Here is a 23191-nt window from a genome sequence, read left to right as displayed (position 1 = left end):
GGGCGGTCCCTGTCCTGGGGGAGGGGCAGTGGATGTGGGTGATGGGCAGTCTCTCCGTGCCCGTATTTGGGTACAGATGGGCGGTCCTTATGTGGGATGTGGGCGGGGTTAGATGATGGACAGGCTGTGGGTGGAGACTGGGTATGATGGGCAGGTGTCTGTACTGGGGACAATCTGTAGAATGGGAAGGATCACAGTATGGAGGGCGGGATGCGCATGAAGTGGGCGGAGTCTGCATTGTAAGGTGGGGAAGGCTCTTTACACAGCGAATTGGATTAACATGGAGTGGGCGGGGTCTTCTTTTCAGGTTGGGCAGGTTGTATGCTGACAGTGGGCGGGCTCATTGTACAGTGGGCGGGCTCTTTGTACAGTGGGCGGGCACGGATTAATGTGTGCAGGCAACGGGCGGAGTCTTTTATTCATAGTGAGCAGGCAGTGGGCGGGCTTTTTAAGCAGTGGGCGGGCTGCGATGTTATTGTACGGGGTAGTGGGCGGGCTGTGGGCGGATTCGGATTACAGTGTACAGCCAGTCTCATATTAATAGTGGGCTGGCAGTGGGCGCAGTCTCTTGAGTGCAGTAGGCGGAGTCTCCCGTGTATAGTGGGCAGGCAGTAGGCGGAGTCCCCTGTGTAGAGTGGGCGGGCAGTGTGCAGGCAGTGGGCAGGCGGTCGGGTGATGTAGGGCAGTGGTGGGAGGAGCCTCTCTCTCCCAGGCTGGGTATACAGCTGGCAGTGTGCGGTGGGCAGAGGCTCTCCGGGTTGGATCTGCACGATGCGGATGATGATGATGGGATCTCTCCGGCCGATCTTCCTCCTCCTCCCGCTGCTCTGTGTGCTGCATCTCCCGGGGGGTTCGGGGTTCAGCTTCCCGCAACAGCACACGTGAGTACCGACACCCCGATGTCTCTGATCTCCTCCCTGGTATCATCACTGGACCCCCAAAATACTCCTCCATCACCTGTGTGCTCCCTGAAACCCCTCCTCTAATACCCCTGCACCCCAATACTATCCCTGCACCCCAATACTATCCCTGCACCCCTCTAATATCCCTGCACCCCTCTAATATCCCTGCACCCCATCAATTCTCTGCAACCACAAAACCTGCCTGGGACCCCCCACTGGTATTATTATTATTATTGTACCCCAATACCATCCCCTGTGCTTCCAATACCTTCCCTGTACCCCAGAATATGGAGTATTCCTTCCAAACTTGGCACCCCAATACCTGTTCTATATTCCTGCGCCCCCAGAATATGGATAATGAAAGGCTGGATCACCTGCATCCCAGTACTGACACTGTACCCCAATATCTGCAGGTAACCCCTGGCACAGGTCCTCAGTACTGACACTGTACCCCAATATCTGCAGATAACCCCTGGCACAGGTCCTCAGTACTGACACTGTACCCCCAATATCTGCAGGTAACCCCTGGCACAGGTCCTCAGTACTGACACTGTACCCCAATATTTGCAAGTAACCCCTGGCACAGGTCCTCAGTACTGACACTGTACCCCAATATCTGCAGGTAACCCCTGGCACAGGTCCTCAGTACTGACACTGTACCCCAATATCTGCAGGTAACCTCTGGCACAGGTCCCCAGTACTGACACGGTACCCCAATATCTGCAGGTAACCCCTGCCACAGGTCTCCAGTACTGACACTGTACCCCAATATTTGCAGGTAACCCCTGACACAGGTCCTCAGTACTGACACTGTACCCCAATATCTGCAGGTAACCCCTGGCACAGGTCCTCAGTACTGACACTGTACCCCATTATATGCAGATAATCACCCTAGCTCAGGTCCTCAGTACTGACACTGTACCCCATTATATGCAGATAACCCCCCTAGCACAGGTCCCCAGTACTGACACTGTACCCCAATATCTATCTGCAGATAACCCCTGAAAAAGGGCAACAGCATTGACACCATATCCATTTGCAGTGTAAACCCAGACACAGTACCCTATTGCTTACAATGTATTTCATACCTAAAATATCACCCCTGGGATAGGACCCCAGCACTGACACTGTACCCCAATAGGTGCATTGCAACCACTGGCACAGGTCTCCAGTACTGTCACTGTACCCTAATACCCGCAGGTAAACTCGGACCACAGCACAACAGCTCTGACACCGTGCCCCAGTACCTGAGGTGTAGCTCCTGACACACAACCCCAGTACTGACACCGTACCCCACTACCTGCAGTGCAAACCCAGACACAGGACCCCATTGCTTACAATGCATCTTTGGATACCTGAAACATAACCCCTGGGATAGGACCCCAGTACTGACACTGTACCCTAATACCTGCAGTGTAACCTCCTGACACTGTACTCTTATACCTGCAGTGTAATCTCCTGGCACAATGTATCCCCCTAACATTGGACCCCCAGTACTAACACTGTACCCTAATACCTGCAAAGTATCCTCCTGGCACAAGACCCCAGTACTGACACTGTACCCCAATATCTGCAAAGTATCCTCCTGGCACATGATCCCAGTACTGACACTGTACCCTAATACCTGCAGGTAAACTCTGGGCACAGGACAACAGCTCTGACACTGTACCCCAGTACCTGAGGTGTAGCTCCTGGCACACATCCCTAGTACTGACACTGTACCCCAATAACTTCAGTGTAACCTCCTGGCACAGGACTCCAGTTCTTACATTGTACCTGCAGTGTATCCCCCTCACACTGTACCCCAATACCTGCAGTGTATCCCCCTGACACTATACCCCAGTACCTGCAGTGTATCCCCCTGACACTGTACCCCAATACCTGCAGAGTATCCCCCTGACTATTTACCGCAATACCTGCAGTGTATCCCCCCAACACTGTACCCTAATACCTGTAGTGTAACCCCATTGCGGACACTGTACCCTAATAGCTGCAGAGTACCCCCCTGACACAGGACCCCAACACTGACATTGTACCCTAATACCTACAATGTATCCCCCTGACATAGAATCTCAGTACTGATGCTGTACCCTAATACCTGCAGTGTAACCTCCTGGCACAGAACCCAATTACTGACACAGAATCCCAGTACTGACATTGTACCCTAATATCTGTAGTGTTACCTCCTGGATCAGTACCCCAGCACTAAAACTGTACCCTAATACCCACAGCTAACCCCCATTATCTATAGTGCTCTGCTGACCCCAGGCACTGAACCTCCACACCAACACTGCACCCCAGTACCCTCAATGTATGGACATTAATTCTAGTAATCTGCAGAGCCCCCTAATAATGGGCATTGTACCCCAAGACAATGGCTTTATTCTATATCTGGGCTCGCAGTCCCCCCTGACTACTCCTGTCACCGGGAAATGATGTTCCCAATGTTTCCTCTCCCCGATACATTGTATCACTAACATCCGTCATTCTTCTCTCTTCTATGTGTCTGTGCTGTGACCCCCCCACAGTGTTCCCTCTTCACCCTCCATGTAGCTGTGTTCATTCCTTCACCCCCAAATTCCATCACCCAGCTGTCTGCCTACAACTACAAGTCCTCACCCCCCCCCCCCCCCACATTCCCACCGCTCCCAATACTTCCCAGAGCCCCCCCCTCTACTTCTCCCAAAACTGACCCTGGCTCTATAATAAATAAATTATGTATTTATAACGCTGAAAACCCTCCGTATTTATTAAGATGAAAATAAATTGTAATTGCTGCCCCTCCCTCTCCCAAAATATGTGCACCCATCCCCCACCCTGGGGGTATATAGAGGAGGATGACCCCAGTACTATATATATATATATATGTGTACGGCTTCAGGTTTCCAGAAAGGACTGGGACTGTCACTTGGAGCGTCATGGCTTCTCCCAATGAAATGCTTTGGTGGTGCTCCCCGCTGTGATTTTGGGGAGCATTATCCAATCACGATTGTGTTTTATTTCTTCTTTGATGGTTGAAGTTTCTGATAAAACGATCGTGTTCCTGTGTCAGCAGCGATCGCTGTGTCCTCTATCATGTCGTGTTTGTTGGGATCCAGTTGTATCATTCGACTTTTCTGTCACGTTATCGGTATTCGACCCGGAGCTGCCATGTTGTTGGTTTGGTGCTCTAGGCACTGGCCACAGGCCTCAGTGGAACCACAAGTCCCATCCACCCCGGGCCTCTGGGATTTGTAGTTCCTCAATATCTGTCAGGTTTCCCGGAAGTTTAAATAATATTTCTAAAATGTAATAAAAAAAAAAAAAAAAACTTTCAGTCCGGGCTGCGCTGCTGTCTGCGTCTCCGGTCGCTGCTCCTGGTCGAACGTTCTGTAGTGCGATTCAGGTGTATATAGGAATCTGGCTCTGTATATACAAGAACCCGGCTTTTGTCATTACTATGACCCGGGGGCCTCAGCTGGGTGATCGGAGATTCCGCAATATCATGTTGGTGCTTTTTAGTCAAATATATTGAGGATTTGTTACTTCTGTTTATAAATATCGGATTTCTGTAGAAGAGTTCTGTATAAATATAATATCTGTATATGAGATGATTGGCCGATCGTCATACAATATTCTATGTGTATAAATATCACATTTCTGTGTAAGAAGAGATGATTGGCCGCTCCATATACAAGATTTACTTTGTATAAACATTGTATCTCTGGAGAAGAAAGATGATTGGCCGATCCTCATACAATATTCTCTGTATATAAATATCAGATTTCTGTAGAAGAGATGATTGGCTGCTCCGTATAGAAGATTGACTTTCTATAAACTTCTCTGTAGAAAAGAGATGATTGGCCGACCTTCATAGAAGATTCTCTGTGTATAAATATATTATCTGTATATGAGACGATTGGCCGATCCTCATACAGGATTCTCTGTGTATAAATATCAGATTTCTGTAGAAAAGAGACGATTGGCCAATCCTCAGAAGATTCTCTGTGTATAAATATAATATCTGTATATGAGATGATTGGCCGATCCTCATTCAGGATTCCCTGTGTATAAATATCAGATTTCTGTAGAAGAGATGATTGGCCGATCCGTATACAAGATTTACTTTGTATAAACATCTCTGTAGAAAAGAGATGATTGGCCGACCTTCATAGAAGATTCTCTGTGTATAAATATAATATCTGTAGAAGAGATGATTGGCCGATCCTCATACAGGATTCTCTGTGTATAAATATCGGATTTCTTTGGAAGAGAGATGATTGGCCGATCCTCCTACAGGATTCCCTGTGTATAAATATTGGATTTCTGTAGAAGAGAGATGATTGGCCAATCCTCATTCAGCATTCTTTGTGTATAAATATCGGATTTCTGTAGAAGAGATGATTGGCCGATCCTCATACAGGATTCCTTGTGTATAAATATTGGATTTCTGTAGAAGAGAGATGATTGGCCAATCCTCATTCAGCATTCTTTGTGTATAAATATCGGATTTCTGTAGAAGAGATGATTGGCCAATCCTCATTCAGGATTCTTTGTGTATAAATATCGGATTTCTGTAGAAGAGAGATGATTGGCCGATCCTCATACAGGATTCCTTGTGTATAAATATTGGATTTCTGTAGAAGAGAGATGATTGGCCGATCCTCATACAGGATTCTCTGTGTATAAATAATGTATTTCTGTAGAAGAGAGAGGATTGGCCGATCCTCATACAGGATTCCTTGTGTATAAATTACAAATTTTTGTAGAAGAGAGATGATTGGCCGATCCTCATACAGGATTCTCTGTGTATAAATATCAGATTTCTGTAGAAGAGACGATTGACCAATCCTCATACAGGATTCCTTGTGTATAAATATCGGATTTCTGTAGCTGATGATTGGCCGATCCTCATACAGGATTTACTTTGTATAAACTTCTCTGTAGAAAAGAGATGATTGGCCAATCCGCATAGAAGATTCTCTGTGTATAAATATAATATCTGTATATGAGACGATTGGCCAATCCTCATACAGGATTCCCTGTGTATAAATATTGGATTTCTGTAGAAGAGATGATTGGCCAATCCTCATTCAGGATTCTCTGTGTATAAATAAGAGACGATTGGCTGATCCTCATACAAGATTTACGTTGTATAAACATTATATCTCTGTAGAAGAGAGATGATTGGCCGATCCTCATAGAAGATTCTCTGTGTATAAATATAGTATCTCTGTAGAAGAGAGATGATTGGCCGATCCCCATACAATATTCTCTGTGTATAAACATTGTGGAGTTGATTTACTAAAGGCAAATAGGCTGAACACTTTGCTAAGTGCAGTTGCACTAGAACAGGGATATGCAAACTGTGGCCCTTCCAGCTGTTGCTAAACTACAAGTCCCATCATGCCTCTGTATGTCATGCTTGTGGCTGTCTGAGTCTTGCTATTCCTCATGGGACTTGTAGTTCTGCAACAGCTGGAGGGCCACAGTTTGCATATCCCTGTTCTAGAGCTTAGTAAATGAGCAGAGAAACTTCCATCATCCAATCATATGCAAGCGAAAATGCAGTTTTTTTTTTTTTAATTTTCCTTGCATGTGATTGGGTATTCTTTGCAAAGTGAAGCTTCACCTCATTTACTAAGCTCTGGACCAACTGCACTTTGCAAAGTGCACAGTCTATTTTCCTTTAGTAAATGAACCCCTGTATCTCTGTATAAAAAGAAATGATTGGCCGATCCTCATAGAAGCTTCTCTGGGTGACCAGGTCTAATATTTGGGCTTTACTACACATTCCAGAGGGCCGCTGACTCTGCTGCTATTTTTAGCTATTGCTGAGCCTATAACGGGATGGTAAAGGTTTCTCACCCATCTCGGTGTTAGGAAGCCTCACCCATTTTGGGGGTTAGGAAGCCTCACTCATCTCGGGGGGTTAGGGGGCCTCAGCCATCTTAGAGTTAGGGAGCCTCACCCATCTCGGGGTTAGGGGGCCTTACCCATCTCTGGGTTAGGGGGTCTCACCCATCTCGGGGTTAGGGGGTCTCACCCATCTCGGGGTTTAGGGGTCTCACCCATCTCGGGGTTAGGGGGCCTCACCCATCTCGGGGTTGGTGGCCTCACCCATCTCGGGGTTGGTGGCCTCACCCATCTCGGGGTGAAGGGACCTCACCCATCTGGGGATGAAGGAGTCTTGCCCATCTGGGGAAGAAGGAATCTTGCCCGATGAAGGGGGTCTCACTCATCTCATGTTGAAGGGGGTCTGACTAATCTCGGTGAATGGGGTCTCAGTCATCCTGGGGTGAAGCGGTCTCACTCATCTCAGGGTGAGCTCTTTTTCATCCCGTTGATAGGGGTCTCACTCGTCTTGTTGATGGGGGTCTCACTCGTCTTGTTGAGGGGGGTCTCACTCGTCTTGTTGGGGGGGGTCTCACTCGTCCGCTTGAAAGGGGTTTCAGTGATCTTTGGGTGAAGCGGGTCTCAGTGATCTCTGGATGAAGGGGGTCTCATCGATCTCTGGGTGAAGGGGGTCTCACTCATCCTAATGAAGTGGCCTTACCTATTTTGGCGAAGGGGTCTCACTCATCCCGTTGAAGGGGTCTCACTCATCCCGTTGAAGGGGTCTCACTCATCCTGTTAAAAGGGTTTCAATCATCCTGGGGGTATGTTCCGATATATTTACTGCAGTGGAATTTTCGCTGTTGGTATGGGCGGGGCTCTTGCAGGCGATCTCGGAGACATTTGGTGCTTGTAGTGAAATGATTGGAATACATTTGCTGTTTTATCCTTTTTAAGCACAAATGGGGCCCCTGTACCGAGGTCCCTGAGGTCAAAGGGCCCGGCACAGCTCCTCCCCCCTGGTATACTGCTTTGTACACACATAAAGGTTGTTGCATTTTTTTCAAGTTTGTTAGAACTCCTCGGTTGGGGTTTTCAGACATCCTTCAGGTCAGAGGCGTAACTAGAACCTTCAGGGCCCCGGTGCAAAAAACCATGAAGGGCCCCCCAGACCCCTGGCCGGGGCCCTTCCCTTCAAGCCTGGGGCTCTTCCCACTGATCTTTGGACCCTTTACTTTCGTTGCGGGGCCCTTTATTACGGTCCCGCAGCAAAGACAGCAGAACACAAGTGAACTGGATAGGAGAAGTGGCGGGGGGCAGCATACAGAGGAACCAATCTCCTCCATTCTCCTCCTGCAGCTACAGGAGGAAAAAGGAGGACAGTGATTTCTCTACATGCTGCCCCCGCCGCCCCTCCTATCCAGGTGTACAGGGGAGCTGCACTGGCCCCCTGGAGTATGGGGCCCGGTTGCAATTGCACCCCCTGTAATTACGCCCCTGCTTCAGGTGTTTCCTCTGGGCCCATTTTTAGTCCCCGTGTCTGCGCTGTCCCCGTGTCTGCACTGTCACTTATTTTCCCGCATTAGGAGCCCCATAGAAGTCAGTGGCTATGAATAAGCTTTGGTCAATGGCAGTTAACTCCACCCACTCCGCACCCTAAGGGGCTCATCCACTCCGCACCCTAAGGGGCTCATCCACTCCGCACCCTAAGGGGCTCATCCACTCCGCACCCTAAGGGGCTCATTCACACCGCGTTTCGGGGATTCAGCTGCTTTTTATTTGCGTTGTGGAATGGAACGATACTTGGTTCAAACTTTCCAAAACAGCGCAAAGACGTGACGCCAGCTATTTATATCATTAGGAGCGCGCACATGCGCTATAGCGCGTTTCAAGGTTTGTATTGCAACGCTACAGTGAATGGGCCCTAACTCAACAAACCGCGTTGGAAACGCGTCAGCATGCACCACTAATGCATGTAATCGCACAAAGGAAACGCGTGTTTCTGCTTGACACTGCACCTGCCCAACACTAAGCACACTCATGCACACTTGGTTATGGAACGCTAGTGCTGGTGATGAGGAGGTCTGACCACGGATCGCTCTTCAGAGGGCTCCACACATGTGAATGAGCCCATAAAAATGCTCAGCAGATGCTCCAATGTGTTTTTTTTAGCAGTAATGGGTGTTTATGACTGGGCGGGGCTGGATGTGGCGACTAATGCGTTCCAGCCAGAAGCTGCACAGACTTCAGTCCCTTGTGAGTGCTGAGACACTGATTACCACCAATATTGATTCTCTCCCCTCCCCCTCCCGTCGGGCCGTAGACAATCGCTCTTCTGCTGATGTAAACGTCCGTGTGTACTGAGCCTCGCACAGCGCAATTCTTATTTCCTCCATTTATTGAATAAATAAGATGAGGACTCGGGGCACCAGCCGGGGTGCTGAAGATTGGAGTCCTCCCTGAGACTCCACCGGAGACGAGCGATTGAGCCATTCCCTGGGAAGATCGATGGGAGATTTATGGAAGACGCCATTGATTGTTTCAGGCTAAACAAACATAAATAAATGATGGCTGTACAGAACTGGATAGAGAAACATTTATAGAACACGCCTAATATAACATATAGAGCTACATTGTATATAACACGTCTGATATAACATATAAAGATACATTGTATATAACACGCCTAATATAACATATAAAGATACATTGTATATAACACGTCTAATATAACCTATAAGGATACATTGTATATAACACGTCTAATATAACATATAAAGATACATTGTATATAACACGCCCAATATAACATATAAAGATACATTGTATATAACACGCCCAATATAACATATAAAGATACATTGTATATAACACGTCTAATATAACATATAAGGATACATTGTATATAACACGCCTAATATAACATATAAGGATACATTGTATATAACACGTCTAATATAACATAAAAGATACATTGTATAGAACACGCCTAATATAACATATAAGGATACATTGTATATAAGACGTCTAATATAACATACAAGGATACATTGTATATAACACGTCTAATATAACATATAAGGATACATTGTATATAACACGTCTAATATAACATATAAGGATACATTGTATATAACACGCCTAATATAACATATAAGGATACATTGTATATAACACGTCTAATATAACATAAAAGATACATTGTATAGAACACGCCTAATATAACATATAAGGATACATTGTATATAAGACGTGTAATATAAGCGGACATTGACCCCTCCCTCTGGGTGAGGCTGGGGGAGGGTATCGCGTATTTTATGATATTATTCCCGGCACATTATTCAGGAGCCGCTCACACACAGCGTTTTATGAGCGTTCTGACGGAAGATCCGAGCACTGAAAGTGTGAGAAGAGTTCCCATTCTGATCTATGGAGCTCCTCCCATGGCTCCTCCCACGGCGCCGGGTGTTGGAGGGAAGTGCCGTCTGTTTGTGAATAATTCGGCTTTCTTTATCTTTTTGTGCATTTTTGTAAAAACCCGCGTGGGAAACCCGCTGACTCCTCAATGAGGGAGATTTACTAAAGCCGCCCTGCATAGTAACCAATCCGCTTCCAGGTTTCCCTGTCAAAGCTGAAGTTAGAAGCTGATTGGCTGCCATGCACAGCTGCAGCAGATTCTGAGGGCTCCGGTTTTAGTAAATCCCCCCGATGTGCGTTTTATGAAGTGGGATTCTCAGGTCTCGTAATTAATATTCCCGGTGTTCCCGCAGGTTGTAAAATGTTTCTAGAATGCACATAAAATGTGTTTTGTGTTGCATTACATTTTACCCAACGCATTTAAAATGCATCCAAAACATATAATGCAGGGCTCCGCCCCACAATGCCTTCGTCTGCTTTTCTCTCTGGAAGGACGGCGCCATATTTGTTCAGGCATCATCCAGGGTCACTATCTACTTTTTGGACTCAGATGCCGGCTCAGAGGTGACACTTTCATTTCAGTCCTGGTGCCTGTGCAGTTCTTGTGACTTTCTACAAAGTTACAATGTACAGTCTGATCACTGGGGGAGGGGAGGCTGAGAAAATGCTTCTTCCTCCTTCTACAAAAAAAAACTTGCACCTGAAATGCGTGAGTAAAACGCAGCAATGTCCCTGTGGTTACAAATGTTTTCTGGCAGGCTGCTCACCGATTGGTTTTGGGTCACTGGCCTTCATCTTGCTGAACCCTCCACTCATTAGCGCCATCGTGTGTTGGCTAAAAGATCATGCAGCTGATGTAAGCTTGCATCTTTTTATGTCTTCTATAGCGGCACAGAGAGAGGGAGGGGCAGCAGTAAGGGACCAATCATAGTGTGCTCTGTCTACATGTGCTGATATGGAGCACGCTGATAGGAGGAGAGAACAGAGCGATGATGTAACAGTATGCAGCTGATCCTTCACTGTGGTGACCACGCTGTATTTCTCAATGCTAAAAGTGAAAAGTCGAGTCATCTGCCCTGGAGGTTGAGAGAAATATTCTGGGGCGGGGAAAATCCCACGATCCATGGATGGGCCACCCAATAACGGATCCTCAAAGGCCGCGCTCTTTACAAAAATTATAGCCGCCATCTCTATTTTTGAAAACCATGACAGGTGTTTACTAACTCTTGAATACCTTGCTGCCCATGTGATGCATGTGCAGTGGCAAAAGGGTGGGCCTTAACACCTGCAACGCGGCGCGTATGCGTCACTGGGCGGGCAGTGTTTCTGTGCTGAGAGCGCGTTCACTGCATAGAGATCGCCAAAATCGCTCTTGGTTCCCCAAAAAACAACTGAAGACCTTTTCTGGCACTTTTTGTATACAAGTTTCAATTCGTATTTTTTTGCTAGAAAACGTAGAACCCCCCAAACTTTTTTTTTTTTTTTTTTTAGCAGTAGAGACCCTAGAGAAAAAAATGGCAATTTTTGACATTTTTTTTACGTCACATCGTATACATCGTATGTGTGCAGCAGTTTTACAAACGCAATTTTTTTGGGAAAAAATACACTTTAATAAATTTAAAAAAATAAATAAAACAATATTTACCCCATGTTTAATTTTTTTTTTTTTTTTTGCAAAATGTGAAAGATGATGTTACGCCAAGTAAATAGATACCTAACGTGTCACACTTTTAAAAAATGGCGATTTTTGCAATTTTTTACGTCACACCATATTTGTGCAGCGGTTTTGCAAACATGATTTTTTTTTTTGGAAAAAATACGCTTTAATGATTTAAAAAAAACAAAACACAATATTTACCCCATTTTTTTTTTAAATATGAAAGGTGATGTTACTCTGAGTAAGTCAATACCTGACATGTCACGCTTTAAAATTGTGCACGCTTGTGGGTTGGCGACAAACTGCGGTACATAAAAAAATTTCGATAGGCAACGCTTTAAATGCCTTTTACAGGTTACCAATTTAGAGTTGCAGAGGAGGTCTAGGGCTAGAATTATTTCTCTTACTTTAACGTTTGCGGCGATACCTCGCATGTGTGGTTCGAATAGCATTAACATATGTGTGCGCTCACTGCACGCTCCCAGCACATTCCCCAATACCGGTCCCTAATGACCACATGGAGACCCGTTTTTTTTTTCGGCTACTTTTTGTTTCAATCAGTATTTTTTGCTAGAAAACTTAGAACCCCCCAAACATTATACATTTTTATTTATTTATTTATTTTTTTAGCAGAGACCCTAGAGAATAAAATGGCGATTTTTGTAATATTTTACAGCACATGGTATGTGTGCAGCATTTTTGAAAACGCATTTTTTTTTGGTCAAAAATACACTTACAATACAATATTTACCCCATTGTTATATTTAATATTTTTTTTGACAATTGTGAAAGATAATGTTACACTGAGTGTAACACTGTAGTGGTTTGAATAGTATTAACATATGCGTGCGCTCACTGCACGCTCCCAGCACATTCCCCAATACCGGTCCCTAATAACCACATGGAGACCCGTTTTTTTTCGGCTACTTTTTGTTTCAATCAGTATTTTTTGCTTGAAAACTTAGAACCCCCTAAACATTATACATTTTTTTTTTGTACCAGAGACCCTAGAGAATAAAATGGTGATTTTTGTAACATTTTACAGCACATGGTATGTGTGCAGCATTTTTTTTGGTCAAAAATACACTTTTAAAAATGGGGTAAATTGTACAATTATACAATTGTATTGTAAGTGTATTTTTCACCAAAAAAAAAATGCGTTTGCAAAAATGCTGCACACATACCATGTGCTGTAAAATATTACAAAAGTCGCCATTTTATTCTCTAGGGTCTCTGGTACAAAAAAAAAAACAAATAATAATTATAATGTTTGGGGATTCTAAGTTTTCTAGCAAAAAATACTGATTGAAACAAAAAGTAGCAGAAAAAAAACGGGTCTCCACATGGTTATAAGGGACCGGTATTGGGGAATGCGCTGGGAGCGTGCATTGAGCGCACGCATATGTTAATGCTATTCAAACCACTACAGTGTTACACTCAGTGTAACATTATCTTTCACAATTGTCAAAAAAAATATTAAATATAAAAATGGGGTAAATATTGTATTGTATTTAATATTTTGTTTGACAATTGTGAAAGATAATGTTACACTGAGTGTAACACTGTAGTGGTTCGAATAGCATTAACATATGTGTGCGCTCACTGCACGCTCCCAGCACATTCCCCAAAACCGGTCCCTAATAACCACGTGGAGACCTGATTTTTTTCTGCTATTTTTTGTTTCAATCAGTATTTTTTGCTAGAAAACTTAGAATCCCCAAACATTATAATTATTATTATTACTTTTTTTTTAGCAGAGACCCTAGAGAATAAAATGGCGATTTTTGTAATATTTTACAGCACATGGTATGTGTGCAGCATTTTTGAAAACGCATTTTTTCTGGTTAAAAATACACTTACTATACAATATTTACCCCATTTTTATATTTAATATTTTTTTGAAAATGTGAAAGATAATGTTACACTGAGTAAATAGATACCAAACATGTCATGCTTTAATACTGCATACTTGTGGAATGGTACTTAAAAATCTCCAGTTTTTTTTTTTGGCTACTTTTTGTTACAATCAGTATTTTTTGCTAGAAAACTTAGAATCCCCAAACATTATAATTATTATTATTATTTTTTTTTTTACCAGAGACCCTAGAGAATAAAATGGCGATTTTTGTAATATTTTACAGCACATGGTATGTGTGCAGCATTTTTGAAAACGCATTTTTTTTTGGTCAAAAATACACTTACAATACAATATTTACCCTATTTTTATATTTAATATTTTTTTTTTTGGAAAATAGCAGAGACCCTAGAGAATAAAATGGCGATTTTTGTAATATTTTACAGCACATAGCATGTATGCAGAATTTTTGCAAATGCATTTACAATACAATATTTACCCCATTTTTATATTTAATATTTTTTTTGACAATTGTGAAAGATAATGTTACACTGAGTGTAACACTGTAGTGGTTCGAATAGCATTAACATATGTGTGCGCTCACTGCACGCTCCCAGCACATTCCCCAATACCGGTCCCTAATAACCATGTGGAGACCCGTTTTTTTTCTGCTACTTTTTGTTTCAATCAGTATTTTTTGCTAGAAAACTTAGAATCCCCAAACATTATTATTATTATTATTATTTTTACCAGAGACCCTAGAGAATAAAATGGCGATTTTTGTAATATTTTACAGCACATGGTATGTGTGCAGCATTTTTGCAAACGCATTTTTTTTTTTTGGTCAAAAATACACTTACAATACAATATTTACCCCATTTTTATATTTAATATTTTTTTTTTGACAATTGTGAAAGATAATGTTACACTGAGTAAATAGATACCAAACACGTCACACTTTAAAACTGCATACTTGTGAAATGGCGACAAACTATGGTACTTAAAAATCTCCGTAGGCGACGCTTTAAACGCCTTTACAGGTTTAAAGGTATTTAAAGCGTCGCCTATGTAGATTTTTAAGTAACATAGTTTGTCGCCATTCCACAAGCGTGCGCAATTTTAAAACGTGACATATTCGATATCTGTTTACTCGGTGTAACATTATTTTTCACATTTTGCAAAAAAAAAGGGGGGTAAATATTGTTTTTTTTTTTTTTCTTAAATTTATTAAAGTGTATTTTTTCCCAAAAAATTGCGTTTGCAATACTGCTGCACACACACCGTGTGACGTAAAAAAAATTACATTTTATTCTCTAGGGTCTCTGCTAAAAAAAAAAAAAAATTTAAATGTTTGGGTAGTTCTAAGTTTTCTAGCAAAAAATACTGATTGAACTTTTTAAACAAAAAGTGTCAGAAAGGGCCGGGTCTTCAAGTGGTTATTGGGGACCAAGAGCGATCTTTGGCGATCTCTGTGCAGGGAGCGCGCTCTCAGCACAGAAACACTGCCCGCCCAGTGATGCGTATGCGCCGCGTTGCAGGTGTTAAAGCCCACCCTTTTGCCACTGCACATGCGGCAAGGTGTTCAAGAGCTAGTAAACGTGTCATGATTCTCAAAAAGCTAGACGGCGGCTACTATTTTTGTAAAGAGCGCGGCCGGTGAGGATCCGTTATTGGGTGGCCCATCCTTGGATTTTGGGATTTTCCCAGCCCCAGAAAAAGGAATCCGCCATACCATTTACCATAGAGAATATGGAGGGCCAGATGGTCCCCGGCAGTCTCTATGATCTTCGGAGGCCCGGGCGCGACGTTATGACGTCACATCCGGCCCAGGAGATGTAGACCCTGCCGTGTACTCGGCTGGAAAAGGCTGAGATCGTTATTTTTTTTGTTTTTGTTTTTATCTCGGCCTTTCCTGCCTAGAGGAGAGATGTGGGGATGTATAGACCCCACATCGCTCCATAAAAAGGACCTGTCATGTCCTATTCCTATTACAAGGGATTTTTATATTCCTTGTAACAGGAATAAAAGTGATAAAAAAAAAAAGCGTAAAATAAAAAAAATAAATAAAAAAAAAAAATGAAAATGTAAAGCCACCCTGTTGCAGAAATGAAAGCATACGTACGTCACTTCCACATAGTTAAATGGTGTTCAAACCACACATGTGAGGTATCGCTGCGAACACAAGAGCGAGAGCAATAATTCTATCTCAAGACCTCCTCTAACACTAAACTGGTAACCTGTAAAAAAAACCTTATAACGTCGCCTATGGAGATTTTCAAGTAAGTTTGGCGCCATTCCACGAGTGTGCGCAATTTTAAAGCGCGACATGTTAGGTGTCTATCTATTCGGCGTAACATTATCTTCTTTCACATTATACAAATAAAATGGGCTAACTTTAGTGTTTTTGTGTGATTTTTTTTTTTTTTTTTTTCATTCATGAAACAGGTTTTTTTTTTTTTTTCCAAAAAAAAAAAGCGTTTGAAAAATTTCTGCACAAATACTGTGTGACATAAAAAGTTGCAACGACCGCCATTTTATTCCCTGGGGTCTTTGCTATATATATATGTATATGTGTGTGTATATATATATGTATATGTATACATATGTGTGTGTGTGTGTATATGTGTATATGTATATACACAGTGCCTTGCAAAAGTATTCAGCCCCTTGAACAGTCTTTCCCAGTCTTTCCCAATTTTTCAGTTTTTTATTTGTTAAAAAAGTTTGAAATATCCAATAAATTTCGTTCCACTTCATGATTGTGTCCCACTTGTTGATTCTTCACAAAAAAATTACAGTTTTATAACTTTATGTTTGAAGCCTGAAATGTTGCAAAAGGTTGCAAAGTTCAAGGGGGCCGAATACTTTCGCAAGGCACTGTATATGTGTGTGTGTGTATATATATATATATATATATCTATCGAGGGCCGATATGCATTTTCCCCGATATATCCGAATCGGCCCCTGGGGTAACCGATATTGCCGATATTTCGGGAAAGTGCTGTACTGGAGTGATGGCTGCCGCTAGAGGAATCACCCCTGTACCTGGCGTCCATAGCCGATGGTCGGCTGTCTTGTAATGACAACCTAATGCGGCTGAGAAGCTGCTCGGCTGTCATTACAAGGAGCAGGAGGGGACGCCCTCCCTCCCGCCCCCCTCCCTCCGCGACCCCCAGATCCCTCAACAAGAGTACCTGACAAAATAAAAAAAAAAAATCGTCCGATACCGATATGCATTGGCCAAAATATCGCTATCGGCAACGAAAAACCGATATCGGTCGATCACTAGTAATAAGTCATTTTCTAGCAAAAAAAATACTAATTTAACCAAAAATTGCCAGAAAAAGCCTGGCTGGCAAGCGGATATATAAATGTATCTGGCGTCGCCTGACCTCTTTGGGACACGGTGGGGGGGGGGGGGGGGGGAATTTGCCGTGAATTTGGAGTATTCCATTGCCGCATGAACCAGAATATTGCGGCCTCCAGCTCGCCGCCTGAGTATAGATACATAAAAGGAACGGCGGCGTTCTGTCAGGACGCGCTGCATGATAATGTTTTACGGTCCCTGTGATCTCTCTCCGCATTAATGTTATGTAACGTCCTCCAAGGGCACTCTAGACTTCACCAATCCCCAGAAGAGCCCCCGCACTGTGCGCTCGCAGGCCTTGCAGCGGCCGCGCTGCTTACATAACGCCTGGAGTGCGGCGGGGTGACCGGTGTTCCTGGGAGCAGATAAGACACCGTCCTTCTGGGGGCCCGGAACAGCCGTACGCTCTTAGAGAGGGGGGGAGAGATCGGAGCTGAGTGCAGCCAGAGCCCGATGCGGCAGGAGCTACACGGCGAGCGTTCGGGGACGTGTGTGCAAAAAATGGCGGCTAATTAGAAAAAAAGTAAAAAAAAAAAAAAAAAAACACTACAAAGGGAAATATTAAAGTCAATTAAGATAATTATCGGGAGCCACTCTCCGGAGGATTGAGACTCTCCTGCAGAATGTGATAATGAAAGACGAGGAGAGCGAGCGCGCGGAGAGGGGCCGTGTGCAATATGGAATTGCAGCGCATGCATGTCTGCAGGCCGGGATAAGAAGGTGGCGCGGGGAGCGTGAAAAGTGATTTTTTTCCCCCCCAGTCCTGATTTCTGATTGGCTGCCAGGGGTAATCGCACTTTACCTGCGGCTGCATTTCCCACCCCTTACGCACTGGGCTTAGGGTCCATTAACTTTTTATGGCCCCTGAGGGAAATTTTTAGAGATGCACTAAAATTTCGGCAGCCGAAACATATCGGGCGAAAAATGGTGTTTTCTGCATTTTATCAAAAAGGTTCTGATAAAGGCCCCAAAAATTCACGCGACTTTGCTGCGATTTTTACCGCACTTTTACCGTGCTTATAGTGTGTTTGTTTGTATTTCATAGGTCATGTGACTCAAACCGCATCAAAAATGTAACATAGGGGGGGTTATTGATGCATTCTTGCTGCATTTTTAATGCATTTTCGGTGCAGTTAATTGATTAATAATGCAGCATGCAAGATTTTTAACACCACAACAGACCAGTGTGAAGACATACATAGGATTAAAAGCAAAGGTCTCAAACTGGTGGTCCTCCAGCTGTTGCAGAACTACAATTCCCATGAGGCATTGCAAGGCTGACAGGTACAAAGCATGACTCCCATAGGCAGAGGCATGATGGGACTTGTAGTTCCGCAACAGCTTTGAGAGCCCTGATTTTAACCACTTCAGCTCCGGAAGGTTTTACCCTCCCTTAATGACCAGGCCATTTTTTTGCGATTCGGCACTGCGTTATTTTAGCGAAAAATTGCGCAGTCATGCGACGCTGTACCCAAATACAATTGAAGTTCTTTTTTCCCCACAAACAGAGCTTTCTTTTGGTGGTATTTGATCACCTGTGCGATTTTTTTTATTTTTTGCGCTATAAACAAAAAAAGAGCAACAATTCTGAAAAAAAAAAAAATATATATTTTTCACATTCTGCTATATAACATTCCCCAAAAAAAATGTAAAAATCAAATTTTTTAACATTTTAGGCCAATTTGTTTTCTGCTACATATTTTTGGTAAAAAAAAAAAATCGCAATAAGCGTATTTTGATTGGTTTGCGCAAAAGTTATCGCGTCTACAAACTAGGGGAAAGATTTATGTCATTTTTTTTTTTTTCACTAGTAATGGCGGTGATCTGTGATTTTTTGCAGGACTGCGACATTGCGGCGGACAGATCGGACCCCTAATTGACATTTTTGACACTTTTGGGGGGACCAGTGACATTACTACAGTAATCAGTGCTAAAAATATGCACTGTCACTGTAATAATGACACTGGCAGGGAAGGGGTTAACAGTGTGGGCGATCAAGGGGTTAAATGTATACCTAGGGGCGTGTTTACTAACTGTGGGGGGGCGTGGCTTGTGAAATTTTTATAGAGACCTGTGATCCTATATAGAAGGATCACAGGAGCTCTGTGATCATTCCAGAGAGAAGAACGGTCGGCTGTGTTTACAACATCTGACCGTTCTTCTCTCTCAGCGGGGAGCGATCGCGGGTGGCAGGCGGCAATCGGAGCCACCTGCCCCGTGCATCGGCTTCCCCGCTGATGAGCGGGGGCGGTAGCGCGCGCTCGCCCCCTAGCCTCCTGCGCGCGACCGTCGTATACCTACGGCAGTTCGTGCAGGAGCGGCTGCCTGCCGCAGTATAACTGCGGCGGGCGGGCGGTCGTATAGTGGTTAAAGGGATGCATTTTTATTGAGCCTTTTCTTGCGCTAAAGGTGCCAATAATGGCCGAAAATAAATTGATAGTCATTGAAATTCATTATATAAATGAAAAAGTCGAATATTTTACAATTCTAGATAAATAAATATATATATATTTTTGAAACTGTAATTTTCATTTTTTGGTGCACCTCTAGAAATTTTTCACAGAAGTCATGGGAATTTGGCTTTAAAGATCTTTGATGGTGGAAATCTGATGTCAGGAATGTGATGGTGGGCGTATAATGATGCCAACAGAGTCTGTGGCCTCGTACAGCCCGGAGGAGCGTGCATGGTGGGTTCCTGCTCTGTGGGGATGACAACACTAAGAAGAATTCTCCTTTCTCTGAACTTTTGGCAAAAAATGGGAAACTTTGATAAAATCTCACTATTTTGGTAACTGCCCGGGAGCCAATGGGGAATGGTGGTTTGTGGTGGTCGATGACCAGGTTCCTCCCTAAAATGCTGGATGAAGGTGCAAATGATAAAATATACCCGTTATAGGGGAAAGTGTCACATAATACTACACGCATAATACTTTCTTGCCCTTGACTTCCTGCCACGGCGCCTGAGCGCGATGACGTCATCCTCCTTCTGGCCAAATGTTGAGTAGCTCAATACTATCTGAGCGCTGAGTCCCGCAGTATCTTCTCATGAGATCTGAGCTTCTTCCAGGATCTTGTCGGTAGGAGGATGATGTCGGCACTACGGAAGTCAGGGAAAAGTGAGGATATTATCAAACTCTTCCCCCAGGGCTGCCATCAGGGGGTACAGCCCATACAGATGTAGGGGGCCCAGGCGTCCCGAGGGGCCCAGTCCCGAGTGATGCCCAGGCTAAAAGTTGACACCTCCCCTTTTTTCCTTTCCTCCTTTACACTGGCAACTAGTCCCTACTCTCGCTGGTGCCACCCGTTGCATTGGCTCCCGACTCCCAGCCTCCCCCTGGCCACCGCTGTCAAAATGATTGGCTGCTAGGATCCCCTGGTGTCCTTGCATTCAATCAAATGCATTCACAAGCCCAGGCAGAGGAGGAGGATGTAACTTGGTGATCAGGCCCGGGGGGCCCCAGGCCTAAAGCTGTGTAAGGGGCCCTAAAATTTCTGATTGCTGCCCCCCCACTTTGGCTAGTCGGACGTTGCCGAAACATCTGATCTGAGTTTGTACCACCCCGACTACCCACCTCCCAAATGCACATGGCCGTCAGAGGGGTGAGCTCACACTGCTTTCCATTGTGCCAATGTGAACTTGGCACATCAGACCTTCCCATCTAAGTCAATGTGAATTTGCTGCAATGGCATGCCAACTGGGGCAACGGCGGTTGCAGCATGGTAGCTTAACGTAAAATCCTCACTGGGTTAAAAAAAAAAAAGAATACCCTTGCGGATCAAAAAAAAAACAGGCGTGTAGGAGGAGGCGGTATTACCTCCATCTGTAAACGCGGTCTGAATAGTAATCCACTGCCATATAGCTTTTCAGATTTTTCGTTTTACTTTTAATGGGAGATTTATAACATACATAATTAAACATTGGCTTTTAATTGTTCTCTTTAGATACAGTATCCAAATTAGTGATTGTTTTGGATCCCTGGTTAGTGGCATCTCCCTTTTTTATGCTTCTCTTTCTCTCCCGTGTACACCATGCTGGGCTGAATTTCCCACTAGGGTGGGGCGGAGGTAGGCATCTATTGTTCCAACGGTAAAACCGTCCTTTTAAACTTATGTATGGTCTTGGCCACCGTGCTGCAGCTCAGTTTCAGGGTCTTTGCAATCTTCTTATAGCCTAGGCCATTTTTATGTAGATCAACAATTCTTTTTTTCAGATCCTCAGAGAGTTCTTTGCCATGAGGTGCCCAGTTGAACTTCCAGTGACCAGTATGAGAGAGTGAGAGCGATAACACCAAATTTACCACACCTGCTCCTCATTCACACCTGAGACCTTGTAACACTAAAGAGTCACATGACACCGGGGAGGGAAAATGGCTAATTTGGCCCAATTTGGACATTTTCACTTAGGGGTGTACTCACTTTTGTTGCCAGCGGTTTAGACATTAATGGCTGTGTGTTGAGTTATTTTGAGGGGACAGCAAATTTACACTGTTATACAAGCTGTACACTCACTACTTTACATTGTAGCAAAGTGTCATTTCTTCAGTGTTGTCACATGAAAAGATAGAATAAAATATTTACAAAAATGTGAGGGGTGTACTTACTTCTGTGAGATACGGTATATGTTTATAAAGTATCTTGTTTAAGGCTCCATTCACACTAATGCGTTTTTACATGCTTTTTGCAGAAATGCATTTAATTTTTTTAACATGGGTTCCTATGGAACACGTTCTCATCAATGCATTTTTGTGCCTCTGCAATTTTGGAAAGGGCCGGGGACTTTTTTTCCTGCAAAATGCTGTATTTTGCATGTAATAGACTTCAATAAACCTGCATCCTTTTACCACGATTTGCGTTTTTAAATCTGCCCAACAACAAATTTTCCAAGAAAAAAAAATAAAAATAAAAAACGCAAATCGCAGTAAAATGGCGGCAAATTCGCAGTTAAAAACCGTGGACGGACCACACCATACCCCCCAGCCCGCACTCACCCCCCCCCCCGGTCGCTGGCTCACTCACCCTGGACATGTGGAGGGCAGGTAGGCAGCAGCGGCGGCGGCGGCTTCCCCCTTAGTCTCCTGCGTCTCCTCCCTCCTCCTCCTCCTTGGTCAATGGCATGGCTTCTACTTTTGGCCAATTGGGAAACGGTCTCAGGACCCACTTCCTGATTGGCCAGGAGGAGAATCCGTGTGACAATAGCGAATATTCATTCGCTATTGTCACACAACTGGGTGGGCTCTGCACCCTGAGCCCACCCTTTTTTAAGCCTATTCGAGCCTCTGGCTCTAATCACGTGCTTAAAAAAAAATCCTTTGGAATCCATGCATCCGGCACCCTGCATGTCGATTACGGGGGGGGGGGGGTGGCGCCTCTGCGCCCCCAATGGATGGTCAGGCACTGAAACCCACCCAGAGAAATGGCATGCGCCCATCGTGGGAGTGCATTTAGACGGGAAGTGACTGCAAAGAGGCTGTATGAGATCAGCAGGGGCTGTACCAAAGGAGGAAAAGAAGGATTTTATTTGCTACAATGACAATTGTTAATGATCCGCAGCGCACAAATGTCAGCCGGTCACAGTCTATAGGGATTATATAGGTGCATATACAGTACACCCGGAGCTCTCCTTTTATTGTATGGAATAATTGGCTGTTGATGGTCATTTATTCTGACATATATAAATGTCTATGTGGACAAAATGGAGGCCCTTGCATTCGTCTTCCCGTGCAGCGAAGGATAAGAGACGCATTCTGCATGCGCGTCCTGTCCCTCCATCGTCTTCACCCCGGGCCCCCCGGGGCCGGCAGGGTCCCGGCCATATCTCTTGAACTGGCAATTTGATGGAAGGAGCTGGAAGGAGGGGGGGGAGGGGGATATGGACACGGAGTGGATATGATCTGTGTCCTTTTTAAAGGTGGGAACGATCGTCTTCCCTGTAATAAACCCTTTCAGTAATAGGCAGCTCTTTTCATGGTGCGCATTGTTCCCCGGGCGGCTCGTCCTCTCCCTCGGCTGCCCCGGCTGCGGGCTTTAATGACATTACCAGGGCAGCAGCCACATTAGCGGAGACGTGGAGCGAGGACGGCGTTTTATAGATTGCAGATGCATTCTGCGCGTTTGACTTACGCTGACAGCGGATCCATTTTAACATCACAAGTAATAATACGGTTGAGACGGGCACCCCC

The 23191-nt window shown here is 44.3% G+C and overlaps 1 protein-coding gene across 8 annotated transcripts in view; it reads left to right on the top strand.

Moving 5' to 3' along the window:
* The first annotated feature begins 680 nt into the window (after nucleotides 1-680).
* CACNA2D2 (calcium voltage-gated channel auxiliary subunit alpha2delta 2) overlaps nucleotides 681-23191 on the top strand; it is a 354828-nt gene continuing 332317 nt past the window's right edge. For 4 of the 8 annotated variants that reach the window (XR_014225571.1, XM_082265447.1, XM_082265445.1 and 1 more), the window contains exon 1: nucleotides 681-881. Coding sequence is in view for 7 of the 8 variants with exons in the window: in XM_082265447.1 (XP_082121573.1) it covers nucleotides 772-881 (110 nt within the window). In the remaining variant the exon portion in view is untranslated. The remainder of the gene's footprint in view (nucleotides 882-23191) is intronic. The other 4 variants (XM_082265448.1, XM_082265446.1, XM_082265444.1 and 1 more) reach the window with 2 other exon arrangements.

This window comes from Pelophylax lessonae (assembly GCF_965119305.1).
Source record: "Pelophylax lessonae genome assembly, chromosome: 8".
Classification (NCBI taxonomy): domain Eukaryota; kingdom Metazoa; phylum Chordata; class Amphibia; order Anura; family Ranidae; genus Pelophylax; species Pelophylax lessonae.
This window is presented reverse-complemented; position numbering and strand designations above follow the sequence as displayed.